At 37.7% G+C, this 16646-nt stretch overlaps 1 protein-coding gene across 2 annotated transcripts; it reads right to left on the bottom strand.

The window, feature by feature from the left end:
* Positions 1 to 1218: 1218 nt before the first annotated feature.
* LOC145978099 (uncharacterized) lies at positions 1219 to 16555 on the bottom strand. 2 transcript variants are annotated; one of them, XM_083110543.1, is made up of 3 exons: positions 16306 to 16555; positions 11564 to 12067; positions 1219 to 2596 (listed from the first exon to the last, which is right to left on the bottom strand). In XM_083110543.1, the coding sequence occupies exons 1-3, from the start codon at positions 16329 to 16331 to the stop codon at positions 1318 to 1320; spliced, it is 1809 nt and encodes a 602-aa protein (XP_082966669.1). In that variant the 5' UTR covers positions 16332 to 16555; the 3' UTR covers positions 1219 to 1317. The 2 variants fall into 2 exon arrangements, with proteins under 2 accessions (XP_082966669.1, XP_082966675.1); XM_083110549.1 differs by having other exon boundaries at positions 11564 to 12116; positions 16306 to 16553.
* Between the last annotated feature and the right edge of the window lie 91 nt (positions 16556 to 16646).

Genomic DNA, 16646 nt, shown 5'->3' with positions numbered 1-16646 from the left:
GTTGCACATTTGTTGTGGCAGACATCCCACTAAAGAAAATAAACGATCTGAAAAACATGCTGCAAAAATCCATGCATAAAATTTGCACCATCAGATGAATCCACGTTATGTAAACACTGCTTCCCACAGTGTTACGAAAAAACTGTGCAAAAAAATTAGATCTGTGTGTGAAAATGAAAAATTGTGGGTCAGTAAGTCATTTTCAATTATTTTTTTTACTTTTAGCCACATATTTCTGTTGTTTTTTAAAAATATTTTTCAGTTTTTTATCACCTAAAAATCTGCTCATCTGCTCCCTATTATGAATACAATAGTCAGAGATCGTGTAATTTTTGTTGTATTTGATCACTGTTCGTCACTTACAATTCATCTGTAGATCTTTTGATTCTTTATATCTTGTCATGTTTATGATTAACCTTCTTGTTTGTTTTTTTTTGTTGTTTTTTTATACCTAAAACCATCTTGACTTATTTCTGTTTATCTAGTACAGTTTCAGTGTAAAATGGCTATTACAAATGCTGTATCTGAAACTTGGAATATATAAATAAATATTCTTCTGGGCTCTGCCTAAGACGTGTGTTATTCGTGGAGGAGGCACATCCCATAATAATGTGAAAAAAAACACATTATGGCATATGTCACATATTATGAACTATATGAAATAAAACGGAAATTAGTGACAAACCACGTAGTACACAAACTGTATTGCACATGTAAACGGCACTACAGACATTCGGATTTAGGTTATGACATGTTCGAGCCATCTCTGGCGATGATGTGGGGCAGACGAATAGCAAAATTCTGCATGACCCACTGAAGTGTCGATGACCTCCTGAATGGCAGTTTTCAGCTCGGCAATGTTTTGGGGGTTATTTCTGTACACCTTGTCCTTAACATAGCCCCCTTCCAGTGGTCTCTGGGTACTCCAGAGCCAGAATGCAGTCCCCAAAATACTCCTCCAGGACATTTTCACTTGCAAATGGCCGACATCAACACATTGCGTGCGCATACGCATACAAATTCTCATCATGCCCTGTGGCCAGCCACGCAGTTCAGACGTCATCACGCGAACCGTTCAGAAATTATGACGGTTTTATTTCATATAGTTCATTAATTGTCACCCTGTATTACACAGAATGTCTCCTCCATGAAGTTAATAACATTTATCCATTGAAACCTACTAAATATGCCAATCTGCTATTATAATTTTTCGAACTGTTTATAATTTTTCCAAATTTTATTACAACAGTGTTTTTACATTAATTTGTTCACACTTAAAATCTCTCCATTTAACGTTAAAAAATACATTATTTGCATCTACTTTAAGTGATGTTTTATGTGGCATTCAAGAGACCTTTTGAAAGAAAACCCTACTCCACAGAAACCACACGAATATGAAGGAAGACCAATGTGATCTGCAATGTGAATAGCAATACCACCCTTTGTTTTGAAAGATTTATCACAAATATCACACCTGAAAGCTCCATCGTTATGTTGCACAGATATATGTGTTTTAAGGTAACCTTGGAGTTTGAAGGACTTTCCGCAATATTCGCAAATAAAGGAATGGTCATTGGAAAATGTTTCTATGTCGCTGATACATGAAACTGCATTAATGATTGTCTTGCCACTAGTCTTGCAGTCATTTTCCACAGAGTTCTGATTCTTTTGGTACAGTTTATTACAGGAAAATCCTAAATCATCCCGAGTTCTACTATCTTTATTTACACTATACTTACGAACTGAATGTTTAGTAGAAATAGTAATTTGTCTGCAAGTTTTCGTTACGTGTATTTTCAGGCAAAATTTATCGCTGAATGATTTACCACAATATGCACAATGGAATGGACTTGAATTTACATGCTTTCGCAAGTGTTTGTTCAAATCTTTCTTCCTGATAAAAGCCCTTGCACAAATATTGCACCTGAAAGTACGGCACTTGCCTTCCTCCGTGTGCACCAACATGTGTTTCGTTAGGTCTCCTTTGAGAGCAAACGATTTTTTGCAAATAGCACAGGTTGGTTGCCCAATTGTATGTGTTCGGACATGTTCCAACAAGCTTCGTCTTCCCTTACACGATTTCCCACAAATGTCGCAAGACGGTCGACCACTTGTATGTGTTTGGACATGTTCGTTCAGGTTTTGCTTCTGTTTGTATGATTTCCCACAGATATAGCAAACAAATGGATTGTTGTGTTGTTGTTCAACACGTTCCATCAAGTGTTGAGCGAAATGCTCCTGAAGCTGATAGTTCACTCTGTAAGCCTTACCACACAAGGTACAACAGTACGGACGTTCATTAGTGTGCGTTCTGGTGTGCCTATCAAGCTTATATTTTGTGATGAACACTTTTCCACATCTACCACAAACCAAGGAACTACGTTGCTTGCAAATATACTGTGAATGGCAAGAATAAGTTTTATCACACAAATTCCCCTTGGTAACTTCAGAAGTCAGTTGTGTTTTTACCATTTGAGTTTCACACTTGATTTTGTTTTGTGGTCTCCTAGTCCTACGAAGTTTTCTGCCAGATGAGTCAACATGGGGTGCATCTTCTGTCTGATTACTAATGGACTCACCATCTCTACAACTGGATCTACAACATAAGATAAATAATTAAAGCAGTGACTTAAATACCAACACTTCTATTGGAAATGTACAAATTTTAATTTAAAGAAATATTTCATTTTCCATTTTTGTATGTTGCAAAACGAACAATAGATGGAGAGAGTTTAATGAAGTAATTTTCCTTCCCTCCTCCATCCCTTTCTTTAGACACCTCACAGAAAATTAACCATGTGGTAGTGGAAATAAGTTACCTATCTTCAGTTGGCTGGAAGGATATGCAAGGGAGAACATCAGAATGCAGTTGTTTGCAAGGAGTTACACAGGCGGTGGCATCATCATCATTTTTAATTTCATTTTTTTCATTTAGTCAACCATACATTTTGGCATCTTTTCCTGCATTTGATTTTTTTAAAGGAATGCTGGGCCAATGTACAGAGTATATCTTACCTGAGTGTTAAGTACAAAGGGCATTCAAATATGAAAGTATGTAACACACTATTTGTCAATGTAGTCCCTGTCATCTGCAATTTAATACACTTTTGTCACTCTTCTGGAAGTTTCTGAATACAATTTCTGAAATGTTTCTGTTTGTCCACATAACATATACAACCACGACAACGACAGGTCTTGAATTTCTGATCACTAAAAAAGTATTTCTATTGATCAAACAAACAGTATTCAGAGTGAGTCAAGTCAGGACTACAAAGATAAGTCAGAATGATCCACAATATTCTTAATGCTGCTAGGAAATAAACAAAATCCTGTAATTTATTCCTGTAATTTATTTTGCTACAAGCAGATTGCTAGCAATGCTGTGCACTAATGATGTTTTTGTGAGTAATTCCACATACAATATAGACTTTGAATAATTTGATTACTTGTTATGACTCTGTTGGGACTCAGGAGACACAGATGTTCTGTCCACTGAGAATGTGGTTCATCCTCCTTACAATCTCACCCTTCTCAAAATCAGCCATTCATACCCAAAGAGTGATACAAACATGATAAAATTTTGATGGAACAACTTTTTTCTTTGTCCAAGAATTTTATGATTTCCTGCACAATAGATGGGACCTTTGTCTCAGAGATCCCGATTTTGATGGCTTGTACCTAACTAGTACAAATGATAAGCTGGAATGTGTCGTAATATAACACATCATGTATATTTCCACACATAGCCATTGTTTCCTTTGTTCCTGAGAACACAATATTCATTAATATTTCAATGTCACTTATCATTTTACTACCACTTTTAGTTTTGAGAATGTCTGCAAATAAATCTGATATCTTCACAGTGACCAGACAACAAGAGGAACAACTTTTGTGAAAGATAAGTTTCTAGAATTCTCATTTCAACAATATGGCAACTCCTCCAAATGCCGGCAAATTTTTAACCTGTGAGTTGCAACATGTGGGAATTTTTTGCATTGGACAATGTAGGAATAGCTTGGCACAACATGAACAGGATATCATCCCAACACAGATGCTGTAAGTACGACACTATGGGCCTTGTCAAGCTGGTCCCCATCACCACCACATGGTACAAACAATTTAAATATGTCACAAGATTCTCCTTCGTTTGTACTGCCTTTACTTTTGTTTGTATCATTACGGTTCTCGAGTAATCACAAATTGAATTTGGGGGGGAAAACTTGACGCAGCCCCCTAAAGTTTTGTTCCATCATAAAAATAATGCCACTGGAATATTTTCGAGATAATCACATTCAAATTTAAGGGGGGGAGGGGGCTGGCCCCTAAAAAGACTGGAGGCCAAAAAACATATGAAATAGATCGTATTTTGTTTGTACCATTGAAATTTTTATTTCTACTGTTACAGTTATCCAGTATTTGCTGTTCAAAGATGGTGGAGAGGATATCAAGGAATGAAACTTAATCAGTGTTTCATCCGTTGCCGTAAAGGTACAAACTGTCTAATCACGCCACCCAAGAGCACACTGATGTTACTTGTTTGTACTGTTGAAACTTTCGTTTTTAACCATATTGTTTTTCAGCATTTGCTGTTCAAAAGGGCTGAGTGGAAAATTGCAGAATAACAACCATTACATTATACCAAATGTGAACTTCAATTGTCAAAATATTCTCACCAAATAAAGTTAGGAGAAAAATAACTGAATATTCTTATTTGTAAGGAAATGCATATCTTAATGTGGCACACGACCCCCTTCCCATTTCAAAATCTGAAGGTAATTCCAAGATGACAGCTTTCAAGATGGTCACCATGATGCACAAGCCCGTACCCAGGATTTTTTTTGAGGGGAGTCCAGACCCATAGGCGAATTTTCATATTTTTTTTCTCATATTATACACTGTATATATATATAAAGGAAGGAGGGCCACAAGGGCTAAATAAAAAGTGAAAGAGGAGAGGGGAAATACTCACCAGACGTAGAAAAACTTCAAATTTTCGTGAAGATTTGTCACATCATCGGAAGTAGAAAGAAGGTTCATGAACGACCTTCTTGAGTGTTTTGGACAAATAACAATACATGTTAAAATTACTTCAGGAAATTTTTTGCCCCAAAAATCTAGCAACGGTTCTGCTGTGAAGTGGATTTTCCTATTTACATAATATGAATTAACCCTAAACCATTGAGTGCATTGAGTGGCAGAATGGACATCAGTTGCAGAAAATCCCTGATGTTGGAGAAAGAAAACAAAGTTTTTTTATCTTTCTGCTCAGTGATGGCCGAAAAGGGATCACAGACCTTGCAGTGTGGGTGGAGAGCTAAATGCCCCTTATATGGTTGGTTTTGTATTGCAGTCATTGAGGAACCTTTCTTCCATAATGTAAAGAGTATAGAAAATTCCCCTATCTTCTAATTGTGAAACATTAGTGACACTGTAATAGAAGAAACCATTCAACAATCAAGGGGTTCCTATTTGTCGAGTGTCAAACAACTGCTTTTGACTCATAAAAAGTTCAGACAACTTTAATAATGTACACAGTATTCTACAGAAAGTCCTACATAACCAGTACAATGTCTGTAATGGTGCAAAGTCTTTCTCCCTTTATAGCAAGTAGTGTCTGAGCCGAGACGAAAAAGTCAGGACATGGATTTAAAGGAATGGACTGTCCCGACTAAACCAGAACATCTGATAGCCTTGCATCAATGTTATACAACTAAAATAGCCCAATATTGCAGACTGCAGACTTCTAGAGCCTGCCTCTGTCTAGAAACAACCTACTCATTTGCGCAAGGACAAAATCGAAATTCACGCAAAATTTGAAAAACCATCAACGTAATTTTTGTAGGTTTTTATACTTTCAAATTATAATTGGGCATGGCATGCAGGGGGACCATGGCCTCCCTGCCCCCCCCCCCCCCCCGCCGCCTTGGGTATGGGTCTGATGATGCAAACTAATCCCATCTGTTATGTTCCATCCCCCCTTACCCACATCCAAAGTTTCATCATCCTCCACAGTGGCGGTCCCTCCATGGAACAGAGGGAACAGGCTGTTCCCTCCTACTTACTGCGCTTTTGGGCTATTTAAATTATTTATATTAACATAATAAGAACACTTTTCTCTCGAAATCAACGTTTCCAAAAGTAACACTGAAGAAAATCTTTCACCGTGGCTGGACGTTTGTTGACGTCATCTACCCCCAACGCATCATGGTTCTCACCCCATGCTCTACCATGGTCTCTTAGTATCATGCCCTCTACTGTCTGAAGCCGAGTATTTCCGACCACGCGCGAAGGTAAACGATCCCCACGGCACCACGGAAGCTGAACACTCTAGCTGTTCCCTCAGAGAGATATTGCGGATTCGCTTTTTTTCCAGTTTTTGCTATGTGCTGAAGTTTAATCGCGTCACAAGTGATACATTTGAGTGTAGAAAGTCCATAACTTCCTAATCTCGTTGAGAACTTGCGTCTGACATTCATAACGAACTGGAAAAATCTTCTACAGTCTAAGCGTCTGCTAAATGCCTTGGCTAAACGCTGGGAAATAGCTTCCGAGGGAACGGCTCACATCCACCTGTTCCACCAACCCCAAGACCAAAGTTTCAAGGCATGCAGTGGCAGGACAAGAAGCGAATGTTGCGAGGGTTGTATGATCGACCAGCTGAGTACGAAAGCCTTTAGTTCATTCAACTTTGCAGAAAATACAACAAACCAACACATATTCTAACTGAATTAAAAACTAAAACGAAATCATACACAGAGCATTTTCAAACGAGTTACTACAACTCTGTAAATTATTAACTGGATATTCTACCAGTGGCAAATTATATTGTTGTCCTTGTATAATCCTGAGAAGAGAGTCTGGAACAGGTCGGGTTTTGTCACATTAACAACTTCTACTAACAGGGTGGCTACTCACCGGGAATTTCTTGAATTCCGGGAATTATGCGTGAATTATTGGCTCCGGGAATTGTGCGTGAATTCTGCTTGAAATTTTCTCTGTAGACATGAAAAATTGCAACTTTTTAAAATCCCAATTCCATTGAATCTATACATATTTAGTAATGACCTGAAACAAGTTTTTCACAGTTTAGGTTTTATTTTTATTGAGGAAGGTAAATAAAGCTGCGTGGAAAATAAAACAGAATTCTCTCAATCCATTTGCTTTGTTAGTGTTCTTTGAAGAACAATCCATCTGATAGACTGAAGATTATTGCAAGATAAAATATCTTGAAGTTGATTAGGTAAATTTAAAATTCTTATAGAATTAACAATTTTTCGTAGATTACTATTTCCCGTAACATATGTGACTTGTGTTTGTAGATGTATTTATAGTCCCAAGTAGCAGTGGCGTGCCCAGGATTTTTGTAAGGGAGGGGTTACCTATACTTTTTCTCGGTAGTCCGCCCTCATTTTGTCATATTTTCCTACCATTGACGTTCCTTTTTTAGGAATATTGGGCCAAAGGGGGGTATAACCCCTACCAACCCCCCCCCCTTGGGCACGCCACTGCCGAGCAGCTATGTGAAATGACAAATGTAAAATCCGTGCCTTAAGTTATATATATGTACCGTCCAAGTGAATTAGAATTATTGGATTCATTGGAATCGCACAAACCATATATTGTTAATATAAGTATTTGTTTGTGTGTATGTGTGTGGGTGGTGAGAGACTGTAAAACCTTAGTTTGAAATAGAGAAAACATCTGCTTGAATTTTTGTAAAGTTCGCTTTGAAAACCGAGAATTATACTTGAATTTTATTATGGTCCTACAGTAGCCACCCTGACTAATCTAGCGAACGTCATGAAAAACTCAACCATCTGTGTGCCATTATTGGATTGAGAAAGTTTGAATTACAAGAATACTCAACTCTATGAAAAAACGTCAACTTAATCTACGAATAAAGAGATGAAACAGGTCACGACAAAATATTATTTTCTTTCTCTGATGACTCACAAATTTATATCAAATTTTTCTTTGTTGCGCATCAACAATTTTATTTTTAATGTTTTCTTTATATTATATCGCATTTGCTTTAAAATTGTTATTATCATATAATTTTAAAGTGCCTCATGTTTGTCACTTCTGACATTTCAATAAGGGTTGAATTTTACTTGATCTATTGTACCGTGCGTCCATTTCGATCTTCAGCCGAGAGATCGGGTGAAGCGTGGCGGGTGGCGCTGACGGAGATGCCGACATTTGCGGCCTGTAATGCCCGCTTATTTTTATGGACATATGCAGACATTTATATAAATATTGCAAAACGAGCACTAACCTGTGTTATAAGAGTTCTTCAAACTGATGTCCAGCTACATTCACACATTCCTGGCATCATTTGATGAAATTTTGATACACACGCAAAAGTTCTTCTTCCGTAATTCTTCCAAGTTCTGCCCTTATATTGTCTTTTAGTTCGTCGATGCTATGAGGGTTATTTCGGTAGACTCTATTTCTTAAGGTTCCCCACAAATAATAGTCACATACGGTAAGATCTGGCGAACGTGAAGGCCATAAACCTCTAGAAATTATTCTGTTATCAAACACCTCCCTTATAGCGTCCAAAAAATCAGCGGCGGTATGGGCTGTGGCCGAATCTTGTTGAAAATACCCATATTGTCTCTCAATATCTGATAACAACTGAAAAAACGGAACGACTATTTGTGTGCGGTACCTCTCTCAATTTATTGTGTCTTCAAACGATATAGGCCCTATTATTCTTTTTGCACTTACAGCACACCACACACCAATTTTTGCATCATGTAACTGAACTTCGTGTATTATTCGGGGATTTTCAGTACTCCAGTATCTATTGTTCTGTGAACAAACATAACCACACAAGTGAAGCCATGCCTCATCCGAAAAAATATTAACTGTGGATCAACAATACCATCTACAATATTCTGCAAAACCCAATTACAGAAATTTACTCTACTTACGTTATCAGGTGGCCGTAATTCTTGCACTATAGAAACTCTGTACGGTTTTTATTTTAATAGCTTAGTGGCTGTATGTGCTGATGATTTTGACACGCCCATCTCCTGTGAAACACGGCGTAGAAGAGAACGTTCTAACGCTGCACCAATTTCATCGAGTTTTGCTTCGGTTAGAATCCATCGCTTGCTTAGGTGGTTTACAATTTAACGATCCAGTTTCTTGTAATTTAAGGACAAGATGTCTAACCGTATCTCTATGTGGATGTGAAACGCCTGGGAATTTCTGTACAAATTGCCTACACACGTCTCGACACGAGTCTGTTTTCACGTAAGTGTCATACATAAAAATTATTTGTTCTACAAAAATTATTTGTTCTACGAGGGGGGCGGTGCTGATAAGTTCTCGGCTTGACCCCCTTCCGCACATGTCATCCTGAAATCATGCATTGCATTTGAACCATTGATCTTTTGGAAGTTTAAGTGCCAGCTGGGATGATCGTATCACTTCCTTTACAGGCCATTGATTGAAGCATGGAGCAGTCAAATGTGGAATTTACCAAGGAGGAGTTGCGAGGTGTCATGAAGTTCTTCTTCCTGTATCAGAAGTCGCCGAAGGAAATCCATGGTGGCATGCTAGACACATTGGGTGTACATTGACCTTCACACTCCACTGTGAAGAAATGGTTCTCAAACTTTAAGCATTGTGATTTTTCCACAGAAGATGGTAAAAGGTGTGGGAGGCCAGTGTCAGTGTCAACTCTGGAAAAAGTGGATGAGGTTCATGACCTGATTTTGAGTAACAGACGAATTTGTCTTCAAGCGATAGCTGAGACCTTGCACATATCCGAAGAACGTGTCTGGTCAATAAGCCTTGATCAGTTGGACAAGCACAAGCTTTCCGCGAAATGGCTACTTAAACGTTTGAACGCCGATGAAAAACGCAAACGTGTGGCATCTTCTCAGGTGATTTTGCGGTATTTTGCGAACTCTAAGGACGATTTTTTGAATCGGCTTGTTACCCAGAATGAAAGTTGGTTCCACTACTTTGATCCTAAGACCAAACAGCAATCATGCGAGCGGCGCCTCTCAGGATCTCCCAGCCAAAGAAAATCAAAGCACAGAGGTCCGCAGGTCTGCTTGCCTCAATATTCTGGAATGAGGATGGTGTTTTGTTATCAGACTACCTTCCAAAGGGACAAACCATACATAACATCAGAGTAGTACTGCAGTCTTCTGGCTAAGTTAAAGGACGCTATTAAAGAAAAGCGCCGGGGAAAATTGAAAAGAAGTGTGTTGTTTCTGCAGGACAATGCTCCCGTTCACAAGGCTCTGGAAGAACAATGGACTTTCTGAAGGACCTAGTGTTTCAGTGCATTGACCACCCACCTTACTCACCAGACCTTGCACCCTCTGATTATTATCTCTTCCCTAGACTGAAAAAAGTTCTGAAAGGACAGAAATTTAGAAGTGATAACGAGGTTATAGCAGCTGCCGAACAGTTTTTTCCAGACCAGGAGAAATATTTTTTTTTTTTTTCGGAGGGGTTAGAGAAGTTGGAGTAACAAAGTGCCAAGTGTGTAGACCTTCGGGGAGAATACGTTGAATAGCCTGAAACTTTCGTGCCTGTAGCTAAAGTCCTTCTGGGTCGGGCCGAGAACTTATCAGCCCCCCTCGTAACGTGAACCTTGCGGCTGGCATTCCAATTGTCTCACTGACACAACACACATACACACTGCAATAACACAAACAAGTAACGGCAAGTAACCAAGAATAACACTCTTGCGCACAGTACGAAATTAACACGCTCTTGGTTTACATCTGCTCACCACTATATTCACAGCTCTGTCTTCATCTAGTCGCGAAGGAACAACAAACTCGAGCTCGGAGATTTCGGATTGCAAGGAAGCTCACGAAAACCATCGACTTTTAACGGTTTCGTCTGCAGCGTAATCTTGATACAGTGTTGCACATTCGAAACCTCCAAACGATCCACATCGACACAAAACTCTTTCAAGGATATAAACTTAAGCAGAACGTTACTGTTCAAAACTATGATTAAAATGTTTTATTATCTGTGGCTCTTAACATTGTTTCTAAAGCGTATTTTTTTGTGTATATAAGGGCAGAACTTGGATGAATTACAGATGATAAATTATAACACAGGTTAGTGCTCGTTTTGCAATATTTATATAAATGTATGCATAGGTCCATAAAAATAAGCGGGCATTACAGGCCGCAAATGTCGGCATCTCCGTCAGCGCCGCCCACCACGCTTCACCCGATCTCTCGGCTGAAGATCGAAATGGACGCACTGTATTATATTAAGACACCCATGCGATGGGGAGCAAGTGCAGGTGACCTGTTCCCCTGCCTGATTTATCACCGCACGCCACTGGTCCTCCATCAAGCCCTTGTCAAATGAAAAGGATGGTGCTGGACTTTAGAAACACTCTGTAGTGTTTTAGACTTGAACTCTGACCACTTACTGATCATGGCCCTTAAGTTAAAACGTGGCATGCCTGTTGACAGAACATATCACGCCATTGCCTTCATATGAATGTATACAACTTCTCAGGCATTAACAATTTTGATTTTAAACATTAACACTTTATTCTAAATCATAGACATACCTGCTCTCCAGTTTATCAGCATCTTCAGTGCTTGCCTCTGCATCCCTTTCACTAACTTCAGATTTGATACTAAAAACATTAACTCCATTATTTGCTTCTAGATTCTCAAAAAGATTTCCATTACAGCTTTCCACTGAATGTAAATGTCCATATTCTTTTTCATCTTTATTTATTGCTGAACAAAGGCTACTATCAACATGGTTGAGACTATGAACTCCTGCTTTCGTCTCATTGCATGAGGTATTGTGGCTACTGTTGTATTCGTCAGTTTTTCCACTGACCTCTACTTTCAATCCTTCAACTAGATGAGGACTTTCAAGAAGCAAATTCGGCTTCATTTCTTCAAATATACAGGGATAGTCCTTGCAGTGCATTTCCTTTACAGCAACATTAGCCTCGTCATAGTCCTTGTCAGTACATTCAAAGCTTAACTCGTCTTCAGATTTATAAGAAATGCCATTCTTGGTGTAGCTAAGTGAACTGTTGTTATCCAGGAAACTGTTGCTAAAGGAAAGAGCCATTCTGTAATAACTTAAGAGTAAGCTTCAAGTATCTAAGGAGAGAAAGAAATATAAAAAATAAAACAAAATGATACCTGGAAAAACATTATAATAAAATAAATATAAATGAAGAAAAATATAAATAAAAATAAAATATGAATAAAGATAATAAAATTAAAATATGTGAACTCATGATGAACAATCGTAAAAAACAAGAAAGGAAAAATAAAATAAAATAAATATTTACATAACATATAGGCCTAATAGAAATTAAACATTCAAATTGGCCAATCTCAATCAATTCTGGTGTGGATTTTAGAAAGAGAAATCAGACGCACACACAGAGAGGGACTTGACAGTGTAATATCATCTCAAACTTTTCTCTGGGCATATTCTGTTTCCTTTTCTCTTCAAATTGCTTGCTCATAGGAGGTGGCAACAGCCAGTGTGCTGTTTATTTCTAACTCACTCAATTGCATCTTTGTAAATGATCTGAACTGCAAGCTAGCACAGAAATCATAACTAGGAAACAGATTTCTAGGTCCATACCTTTTTTTTTTTGTTACATCCTAGACATATGCAATTTACAGATCTTTGTTTTTCATGTAAACAGCACCCCTCTACTGAAATTCTAAGAGCTAAAAATGCCTAAATGAACTATAAATTCCTATAAATGCCTAAAAGCCCTATTTTGACCTGAAAAATGTATTTTAAACATTTTGTGTAAATTTAAAAATAACTTTTATTACAAACAACCCTTAATTTCCACCACAAAGGTTTGAGACCCTTGAACCTCGAGACCTTGAATGCATTCGAGCACAAAAAGAAGGAATGCAACAGCAAGGGGTGTCAGCATCTATGCAAATTTCCGCCATCTTCCAGCCTGCATCACAAAATTGTAAAAATGTGGAGCAAACAGACTTGATGAAGCTTTCTCCGTTGTTAAACGCTGTAGGCAGTTAAAGGGAATGCACGTTGTTTCAGGACGGTCTCCTAGCTACAAAATCATTCAGTTGTTAAAACAAGGTTGGCATTATTCCCGGCCTCCAACAGTGTAAGAGCATGTAAAGATTCCACAAATACCTCTCTCTGTCTGCTTAGAGTGCCTGCTGTGACAAGTAGGAAAGGCAAGTGATCAATTATTTTGCCTTTCCCCCCCTTGACACAACACAGTTAGATGAAAGTGGTGAATTTGCACTGGAAACTACAATTGCCCTAGTGATAGGCCGTTCACCAAGGAGAGAAAGCCACTGCAAACCTGACTGCGGTTTGAGTTTTGAGGTTGAGTTTTTTAGCACACTTTATGCACAGATAGACTAATCAGGACTTGGCCTACAGTTTAAAGTGGGTTTCGAACCACTATGTGCCTCCAATGGATATCGAACGTATGATCTCTTCTTTAGAAATTGACGTTACCACTATGCCTCCAGTTAGCACCAAATCTGCATTGGGAATCGGGAGCAGTTACTTTATGAAGTTTGCACCAATAACTTCCTGGACTACTTACTAATGCAATCTTTGTCAATTCATAAAGCTTATTTCTTTATTTAGCCCACATTTATACATAACAAGATGATTGCAGTACAAATCGAACGTCACCAACAAGGAGAAAAAAAATGATTTACGGAGGAGCTCTGTGCAATTTATAAACTCATAATAATAGTGGCTTAATAACAGCAAATAGTAATTATGAGAAGTTTGAATCAAAACATAAAATTAATGTGTCATGATTCTGTGAAGTAAATATCTAAATATGCAGTTCATTTTCAAAGGCAAACCCAACTACAGTCACCTGGTTGCATACATTATTTAAAGAGGTGAATGAACCATTCACCTTTAGAGGATGGTTGGTTTCAAATCAAACCACCATCACGTGATAGCAATTAACATTTCATTTCTTAAAGATTATAGTCTAATTCAGTTCTGTCTTTTTGTTCATTTATCTACATGGAGCATTCCAAGTCAAAGTACCCCTGAATCCATATTTTTAAAATTAAATCAAATGTTGTAACTTTATTCTATCTTATGAGTCAACAATCTGGACTTGCTATTTGGATAAAAATTCAAGTATTATACATAATTAAATTTGAATGTATAAGATATTTTACATATTGTTCATTTATTTTAACTTTTTTTATTTACTTTTGTTTTGTAATGGGTCACATCCATGACACCAAAAAAAACAATTAATTTCTCCATTAACTGTGACATTTTCCCAACAACTCTACTAGAATATTAAAAGGTCAATTACCTTCTCTCTTTGTCTTCGAAAATTGACAGAAATTAAATAAATTTCTTATTAAATAAAGGCGCAGTGTTTTATTTGTTACACCCATGACAAAAAATTATTCACTTGTAGCTATAAATCCGGGAAAGTATTTTAAGGGAGCCAGTGATGGCGATTGGGTTCCAAACGTAAGGACAGTTTAACTTTCCCTTGGTAGATAAGGTTTAGCATGGTGTGGAAGCAAAAGTGGCAAAAAGGAGAGGGTAACTTCCCCTCCACACTCCCCTGATCCTCTCCACTGCAAAGAGCCCTAAACCTGACTCGCCTAACCTATGAAAGCAACTACCAGGTGGCTCTGCACGCTACATTTTCATTTTGTGACGTCATGGTGTTTGCAAAATTTACGTGGAAAGCATAGGAAGTGACCAATCCTGTTTATTCTTGACCTAACTATGAAAACCCTTTTCACCACACATGTGACCTAGATGATAGCAGCATTCTGCAACCAAGGCCACAGTAAACAAATGGCTAGTTGCAAAAGAGTAGGATTATACAAAAGTAAAAAAAAAAAAACATTCACATGGAGTTGGTTAAAATTCCGAAGTAGCTATATGTTAACGGACATAAATAAAAATTGAACCATGAAAAAAAAGTCTGATGAAATCGGAATTAAGCAATCGGTACGTCGGCCAATATTTCTGATGTCCCCCTGTAAATATAATATTATCATCAAAATTTGTAGAACTACGGCATACTATACTCAGTCGGACGCTCTCCATATTGAATTTCACCTATCATTACACTGAGAATAAGTGACATATGTAGACACAACTAACAATAAACTGTCACTAGATACATGTCAATGATGGTACGTGAATGATGGGAGTAATTTGAAAAACAGTAGTGCACGAGGGGTCAAAAATGTGTATTCAAATATTTGTTGGATTTGCGCTCAAGGAGAAACTGTACAGCGAATACTTGTAAGTATAATATTTGAGTTGGGGAAGTAAATGTTCAGTAACAGTATGGTATAGGGAAAACACATTTCTTCAAATTTACAGGAGACACTACTTACAGAACTGAGTTTCTGTAGACTTTTGAAAGCTCATGGAAGTGTTTTCTCCCATCGCTAAACTTATTTGGCCCGTAAATCATGTTTTTTTTCGACATTAATGTCTCTCCGATGCACAAAAGCTCTTGCCTCCATTACGTTTGACTATGACTCCGTGCGTTCAACCCCAGTCAGTGTTTCCAAACTCGCAATTATTTTGCCAGAACATCAAAATTTTAACTATGTTTGCCTAACCTCACAGAACCTAATCTTGCATGCATGGTTTGTGCGGTTTTTAATGAATGGTTTGTGGGGCTATCCGTGAATGGTGTGTGGGGCTAAGCATGCATGGTTCATGGGGCTATTTATGATTGGTTCGTGGGACTATTAGAATGGTTTGTGGGGCTATACGTGCATGGTTCGTGGGGATTTCGAACCTGGAAAAAAAATACAAAATGAGTAACACAAAAGTAGGTACTTTTAGGTGAAGAAGGTTGCAACACTGCAAACGCACTGATCATCGACAACGCTAGTCAAGATTTCTCCGCCATATTGTGTGTGAGAGGAACAAACACTAATTACTCGATATGTGGAAAATTGAAGCTATTTTCGTGAAAAAAGCGAAATCCCACCTTAAACAATGTTTCGCAATGCATAATAGGTAAGTACGAATGTAAAAAATAACGAAATTAACGAGTGAAATGTGTTTTCCCTATACCATACTGTTACCTACATATTCTATCAATTGACGAAATATTTTATGATAACAGTAACTCCTTCATATTTGAAAGTAGGATTCATGTACTGTCTTTTCTTATTATCCGATTATTTTATTCCATTTAGTTTACTCTTGTTATTTCGATTTAACTACACTGCAATAAATCATAATAATAATTCCTTTATTTAGCGGCCGAGGTTCAGCCGTAGGCTGCTCTACCACCTAACCACATAAGAAAATACTTACTAATGGAATCTGTGCACTAAAAGCATTTTAATCGTCCAGGAAGACAATTTACTTTACAAAAATCGAAAACACATTTTCAATATTAGGTCAGCCATGCAGAGCACAAACTTTTTAAATTAAAATATAAACATGCAGTGTTGCCACAATGAGAAGCAAATTTTTCCTTTCCAGTGTCATACATCTGTTCTGCACAGCGTGATGAACGAATATTGTTCGACAAATTGTCCACAAGGATCACATTCATTAATTTTTCTCTTGCATCTTATGTGTTTTTAAAAGCGCGAACTTTTTTAAATTGTTGCTTGAGAATGGGAACGAATAATTTTTCTCGAGTATCAATC

Source organism: Lepisma saccharinum, chromosome 1, assembly GCF_977018435.1.
Source record: "Lepisma saccharinum chromosome 1, izLepSacc3.1, whole genome shotgun sequence".
NCBI classification, from domain to species: domain Eukaryota; kingdom Metazoa; phylum Arthropoda; class Insecta; order Zygentoma; family Lepismatidae; genus Lepisma; species Lepisma saccharinum.
The sequence above is the reverse complement of the archived record's forward strand: the minus strand, read 5'-3'. Positions and strand labels throughout refer to the sequence as shown.